Source organism: Symphodus melops (genome assembly GCF_947650265.1).
Source record: "Symphodus melops genome assembly, chromosome: 1".
NCBI classification, from domain to species: Eukaryota; Metazoa; Chordata; class Actinopteri; order Labriformes; family Labridae; genus Symphodus; species Symphodus melops.
Genome location: NC_136691.1, coordinates 56,712,350 through 56,719,849, shown reverse-complemented (window position 1 = coordinate 56,719,849; position 7,500 = coordinate 56,712,350). Strand labels below are relative to the sequence as shown.

The following is a 7,500-nucleotide window of genomic DNA, read 5'->3' as shown; positions in this document are numbered from 1 at the left end:
TAAACACTACCTGTCTGTCTGTAAACACTACCTGTCTGTCTGTCTGTGAACACTACCTGTCTGTCTGCCTGTGAACACTACCTGTCTGTCTGTCTGTAAACACTACCTGTCTGTCTGTGAACACTACCTGTCTGTCTGCCTGTGAACACTACCTGTCTGTCTGCCTGTGAACACTACCTGTCTGTCTGTCTGTAAACACTACCTGTCTGTCTGTAAACACTACCTGTCTGTCTGCCTGTGAACACTACCTGTCTGTCTGTGAACACTACCTGTCTGTCTGCCTGTGAACACTACCTGTCTGTCTGTCTGTAAACACTACCTGTCTGTCTGTGAACACTACCTGTCTGTCTGTGAACACTACCTGTCTGTCTGTCTGTAAACACTACCTGTCTGTCTGCCTGTAAACACTACCTGTCTGTCTGTGAACACTACCTGTCTGTCTGTCTGTCTGTCTGTCTGTGAACACTACCTGTCTGTCTGTGAACACTACCTGTCTGTCTGTGAACACTACCTGCCTGTCTGTAAACACTACCTGTCTGTCTGTAAACACTACCTGTCTGTCTGTGAACACTACCTGTCTGTCTGTCTGTAAACACTACCTGTCTGTCTGTGAACACTACCTGTCTGTCTGCCTGTAAACACTACCTGTCTGTCTGTGAACACTACCTGTCTGTCTGTCTGTCTGCCTGTAAACACTACCTCTCTGTCTGTGAACACTACCTGTCTGTCTGTAAACACTACCTGTCTGTCTGTCTGTCTGTCTGTCTGTCTGTGAACACTACCTGTCTGTCTGTAAACACTACCTGTCTGTCTGTGAACACTACCTGTCTGTCTGTAAACACTACTTGTCTGTCTGTGAACACTACCTGTCTGTCTGTAAACACTACCTGTCTGTCTGTAAACACTACCTGTCTGTCTGTAAACACTACCTGTCTGTCTGTAAACACTACCTGTCTGTCTGTGAACACTACCTGTCTGTCTGTAAACACTACCTGTCTGTCTGTGAACACTACCTGTCTGTCTGTAAACACTACCTGTCTGTCTGTAAACACTACCTGTCTGTCTGTCTGTCTGTCTGTGAACACTACCTGTCTGTCTGTCTGTCTGTGAACACTACCTGTCTGTCTGCCTGTAAACACTACCTGCCTGTCTGTGAACACTACCTGTCTGTCTGTAAACACTACCTGTCTGTTTGTCTGTCTGTAAACACTACCTGTCTGTCTGCCTGTAAACACTACCTGCCTGCCTGTAAACACTACCTGTCTGTCTGTCTGTAAACACTACCTGCCTGTCTGTAAACACTACCTGCCTGTCTGTAAACACTACCTGTCTGTCTGTAAACACTACCTGTCTGTCTGTCTGTGAACACTACCTGTCTGTCTGCCTGTAAACACTACCTGTCTGTCTGTAAACACTACCTGTCTGTCTGTAAACACTACCTGTCTGTCTGTAAACACTACCTGTCTGCCTGTAAACACTACCTGTCTGTCTGTAAACACTACCTGTCTGCCTGTGAACACTACCTGTCTGTCTGTCTGTAAACACTACCTGTCTGTCTGTGAACACTACCTGTCTGTCTGCCTGTGAACACTACCTGTCTGTCTGCCTGTGAACACTACCTGTCTGTCTGTCTGTAAACACGACCTGTCTGTCTGTAAACACTACCTGTCTGTCTGCCTGTGAACACTACCTGTCTGTCTGTGAACACTACCTGTCTGTCTGCCTGTGAACACTACCTGTCTGTCTGTCTGTAAACACTACCTGTCTGTCTGTGAACACTACCTGTCTGTCTGTGAACACTACCTGTCTGTCTGTCTGTAAACACTACCTGTCTGTCTGCCTGTAAACACTACCTGTCTGTCTGTGAACACTACCTGTCTGTCTGTCTGTCTGTCTGTGAACACTACCTGTCTGTCTGTGAACACTACCTGTCTGTCTGTGAACACTACCTGCCTGTCTGTAAACACTACCTGTCTGTCTGTAAACACTACCTGTCTGTCTGTGAACACTACCTGTCTGTCTGTCTGTAAACACTACCTGTCTGTCTGTAAACACTACCTGTCTGTCTGTGAACACTACCTGTCTGTCTGCCTGTAAACACTACCTGTCTGTCTGTAAACACTACCTGTCTGTCTGTCTGTCTGTGAACACTACCTGTCTGTCTGTAAACACTACCTGTCTGTCTGTAAACACTACCTGTCTGTCTGTGAACACTACCTGTCTGTCTGTAAACACTACCTGTCTGTCTGTGAACACTACCTGTCTGTCTGTGAACACTACCTGTCTGTCTGTGAACACTACCTGTCTGTCTGTAAACACTACCTGTCTGTCTGTAAACACTACCTGTCTGTCTGTAAACACTACCTGTCTGTCTGTAAACACTACCTGTCTGTCTGTGAACACTACCTGTCTGTCTGTAAACACTACCTGTCTGTCTGTAAACACTACCTGCCTGTCTGTGAACACTACCTGTCTGTCTGTAAACACTACCTGTCTGTTTGTCTGTCTGTAAACACTACCTGTCTGTCTGCCTGTAAACACTACCTGTCTGTCTGTCTGTAAACACTACCTGCCTGTCTGTAAACACTACCTGTCTGTCTGTAAACACTACCTGTCTGTCTGTCTGTAAACACTACCTGTCTGTCTGCCTGTAAACACTACCTGTCTGTCTGTCTGTAAACACTACCTGCCTGTCTGTAAACACTACCTGCCTGTCTGTAAACACTACCTGTCTGTCTGTAAACACTACCTGTCTGTCTGTCTGTAAACACTACCTGCCTGTCTGTAAACACTACCTGCCTGCCTGTAAACACTACCTGTCTGTCTGTCTGTAAACACTACCTGCCTGTCTGTAAACACTACCTGTCTGTCTGTAAACACTACCTGTCTGTCTGTAAACACTACCTGCCTGTCTGTGAACACTACCTGTCTGTCTGTCTGTAAACACTACCTGTCTGTCTGTCTGTGAACACTACCTGTCTGTCTGTCTGTAAACACTACCTGTCTGTCTGTCTGTCTGTCTGTCTGTCTGTGAACACTACCTGTCTGTCTGTCTGTGAACACTACCTGTCTGTCTGTCTGTCTGTCTGTAAACACTACCTGTCTGTCTGTGAACACTACCTGTCTGTCTGTCTGTGAACACTACCTGTCTGTCTGTCTGTGAACACTACCTGTCTGTCTGTAAACACTACCTGTCTGTCTGTCTGTCTGTGAACACTACCTGTCTGTCTGTAAACACTACCTGTCTGTCTGTCTGTAAACACTACCTGTCTGTCTGTCTGTAAACACTACCTGTCTGTCTGTCTGTAAACACTACCTGTCTGTCTGTCTGTAAACACTACCTGTCTGTCTGTCTGTGAACACTACCTGTCTGTCTGTCTGTCTGTCTGTCTGTCTGTAAACACTACCTGTCTGTCTGTCTGTAAACACTACCTGTCTGTCTGTCTGTAAACACTACCTGTCTGTCTGTCTGTCTGTAAACACTACCTGTCTGTCTGTCTGTAAACACTACCTGTCTGTCTGTCTGTAAACACTACCTGTCTGTCTGTCTGTGAACACTACCTGTCTGTCTGTCTGTCTGTCTGTCTGTAAACACTACCTGTCTGTCTGTAAACACTACCTGTCTGTCTGTCTGTAAACACTACCTGTCTGTCTGTCTGTAAACACTACCTGTCTGTCTGTCTGTCTGTAAACACTACCTGTCTGTCTGTCTGTAAACACTACCTGTCTGTCTGTCTGTAAACACTACCTGTCTGTCTGTCTGTCTGTCTGTCTGTCTGTAAACACTACCTGTCTGTCTGTAAACACTACCTGTCTGTCTGTCTGTAAACACTACCTGTCTGTCTGTCTGTCTGTAAACACTACCTGTCTGTCTGTCTGTAAACACTACCTGTCTGTCTGTCTGTAAACACTACCTGGCTTTGGTCATACTCTTCTTAGCGGCGACCTCGCTTGCCGTTAGCGGTTCAGGGAGAGACGTCGGGATTGGAGAATTCTGGAAAACAAGAGCGAGATTATTTTTAAAATAAAATGACTTTAAAGAATAAAATCATGATGATTAAATTTGTCATCAGAAAGTCTTAGACACCTGATATTTGGTCATTTCTTTAAACTCTGCGGAGTCTAAATGTTATTGTTTTTAAAAGGACAATAAGACTTACAAACAGGTTTGGCACTGGACAGTCTTTTCCTGCTAATCTGAAGGCAAAGTGAGACACCTGGTAGATGTCCGGTCTCTTCTCCTGGTCCGGCTCGAGCATGTATCCTGAGAAAAAAGACAGACACTTCAAACAACATGCTCTGTGCATGGCGTGCATGCTCTGTTTGGCCACCAGGTGGAGCTGTTGGTTAAAGATTGTGAGACAGGAGGATTCACTGTGGGCGGCGTTAGAGGAAGTGAAGTTGCATCATAAGTGTTAACGACTGAGAGACAAACTGGTTCAAACAGGCTGCAGGGTTCACTTCCTGTTCTGCCTGTGAGTCACAACACTACAGTAAAAACAGGAGACAGGCAGATGAAGTCCTTCATGAATTTAACTCAAACAGAATCAGTGATTCAAACTGAAGTCAGGACACTGAAACAAGGACACTTTGTTTTCCTGGGTTAGTGAGCTGTGATATAAAGATCTTCACAGCAGAGAGATCGTAGAGCTATTGTGTTTATTCTATCATGCTGCAGTTTAGGCTCCTCCCCCTCCTCTTTAGCTCTGCAGCGGAGCGGGATCACAGCTGAACATGAAAAGCAAACTGAAGAGTCAGTCCGTAAAAACAACTCCATCATGGTGATATACAACAGACGGACAGGAGAACTGAAGTCTGTAAAGTGATGTCTGTCGACTTCACACACAGACGAGCTGGAGAGGCGTCACTGACAAGCCTCTCCACCTGAGGCTCACCTGCTGTCCTAAAGGAAACCACGTTATGAACCGGAGAGCAGCAATCATATCTGCCATAAAAAAACTAAAACATTTGAGTTTGAACTACAATCATCCTTTCCATGCTTATAAGTGATGTCAGTGTGCAGCATGCAGGTGTGAGTGAGTAACCATGGTGACTGAATTTCCCTCGGGATCCATAAAGTATCTATCTAGCTATAATGATGTCCCGCCCCCTCTTTCAGTGCGTCTCATCAGCTCAGTTTCTGTAAGAACTGGTTGAACTGGTCGCTGACCTCGACCTCGGGTTTGAAATCCCCAAGGTCGATTATTGAACGTTTGATGGTATCAGAAAGTACCAAAGACTCACTTATGTGTTCATCTCTTATAATGAAGACAAGGAGCAGTAGAGCGGTCCACTTCCTCTGATCTAATAATGAACCTGATGTCAACATTCTGCAGACGAATCAGAGCAAAGTTAGAGGACACACCCACCAGGAAGCTCACTCAAATGTCCCTGCTACTGCAAACAGAACTGGCCAATCAGAGAAGAGGGAACATGTAGGGGAGGGGCTTAAAGAGACAGCTCAGTATGTGTTCCAGACTGACATGTTTAATAACAGAGAGGATCAAACATTGAACTTACGGATCAAACAGTGCAGCTTGAAGGAGAACTTGGAGTTATCTGGCACGATAAACGTCCCGTCACATATGGCGACCTGACTCTCCCCAAAAGGAAGCGTGAAGAAACACAGCTTGTACAACAAGCAGCCCAGAGCCTGAAGGGGGGGGGGGGGGGGGGGGGGGGGGGGGCAGAGAGAGAACTGTCTCATGTTTACCATTAACTTGCCACAACAATCACAACAGTGCCGAATGCTAACTCCTCCTAGTGCTGTTGACTAACTGCTCCTACAGGATGCGATGCAACACACACACACACACACACACACACACACACACACACACACACACACACACACACACACACACACACACACACACACACACACACACACACACACACACACACACACACACACACACACACACACACACACACACACACACTAAAACTTTTTATCCCTTAAGAGATTCTTCTGAAGTTGTCTTTACATTTTTGTTGTTGTTTAAGCAAAGCGGACATCAAGTTGTGTGTTAGTTGTGTGTTGATAAGTAAAGAGAGAGTGTAACCTCACAGCCAGCTGTCTGAGAGGTGTAACTTCCCCCGATCCTTAGAGGAAGTGTTAGATGTGTTTGAACTACTTCAGGTAGCACAGGTCACCCGAGCATGGGGTGAGACACATCGTCATGTATATCTTAAGAGATCCACCTGTCATCACCACTATGCACTTTATCTGTAAACTCATCTGAACCAGGTCACCCTTGTGAAAGAGAACTTGATCTCAATGGGTTAATTACCTGGTTAAATAAAGGTTAAATAAAATAAAATAAAATAAAAATATAAAAATCAAACAACCCTGCTGAAAAAGCTCAGCAGAGAACCAAGCAGACAGGAAAATCTCCGGACGGATCAAAGTCTTGTTCTCCCTGCCATTCCTGAAAACAAAGACTTTGACTGTGGAGCATTTCCTAAAAGGGAAACACAGTCCACTGACAGCTCTGACCATCACACCTTCACAGGCTTCAAGCCAGTCTGTAAGTTTATCAGACTTTGAATTACTCATTATGGTCCTGAAGCCTGTCATTTGGTCGAGTTTAGGCTGCTTTTGTTTGTTCTTGTGGCGGAGTAGAAACAAGAAGCACGAAGCTACCCCTAGTTATGACATATCGGAGAACTTGGATAGCTCCTTGGTTCTCTGGTGGAGGATGTAGAACAGTTTAGTAAACAGCGTGCGGCGTGTAGCTGCACACACACATTTTCTTACCCAGATATCAGCCTTGGTGGTGATTGCTTTCCCCGCGTACAGGTTAATCATCTCCGGTGAGCGATAGGAGAGTGTTGTGTACCTGAGAGACAACAGGGAGAGGTCAAAGCTCACCTGTGACATGTGGACAGGAGTTACCATGGTTACTCAAAAAAAGGTCGTCATTCCTGATCTGATGCAACAGAAACCAATGACATCACAGATTAACTTTTGACCCTGAAGGTCACCTGATGTCATGTACAGAGGCCCTGAAGGTCACCTGATGTCATGTACAGAGGCCCTGAAGGTCACCTGATGTCATGTACAGAGGCCCTGAAGGTCACATGATGTCATGTACAGAGGCCCTGAAGGTCACCTGATGTCATGTACAGAGGCCCTGAAGGTCACATGATGTCATGTACAGAGGCCCTGAAGGTCACCTGATGTCATGTACAGAGGCCCTGAAGGTCACATGATGTCATATACAGAGGCCCTGAAGGTCACCTGATGTCATGTACAGAGGCCCTGAAGGTCACCTGATGTCATGTACAGAGGCCCTGAAGGTCACATGATGTCATGTACAGAGGCCCTGAAGGTCACATGATGTCATGTACAGAGGCCCTGAAGGTCACCTGATGTCATGTACAGAGGCCCTGAAGGTCACCTGATGTCATGTACAGAGGCCCTGAAGGTCACCTGATGTCATGTACAGAGGCCCTGAAGGTCACATGATGTCATATACAGAGGCCCTGAAGGTCACT

The 7,500-nt window shown here is 45.9% G+C and overlaps 1 protein-coding gene across 2 annotated transcripts in view; it reads right to left on the bottom strand.

Moving 5' to 3' along the window:
• The window catches only part of bmp2k (BMP2 inducible kinase), a 40,129-nt gene that overhangs the window by 17,508 nt on the left and 15,121 nt on the right, over window positions 1–7,500 (bottom strand). For both annotated transcript variants that reach the window (XM_079354197.1, XM_079354196.1), the window contains exons 6-9: window positions 6,761–6,842; window positions 5,521–5,653; window positions 4,161–4,264; window positions 3,915–3,994 (exon numbers count right to left, since the gene is read on the bottom strand). In XM_079354197.1, the coding sequence (XP_079210323.1) occupies window positions 3,915–3,994; window positions 4,161–4,264; window positions 5,521–5,653; window positions 6,761–6,842 (399 nt within the window). The remainder of the gene's footprint in view (window positions 1–3,914; window positions 3,995–4,160; window positions 4,265–5,520; window positions 5,654–6,760; window positions 6,843–7,500) is intronic.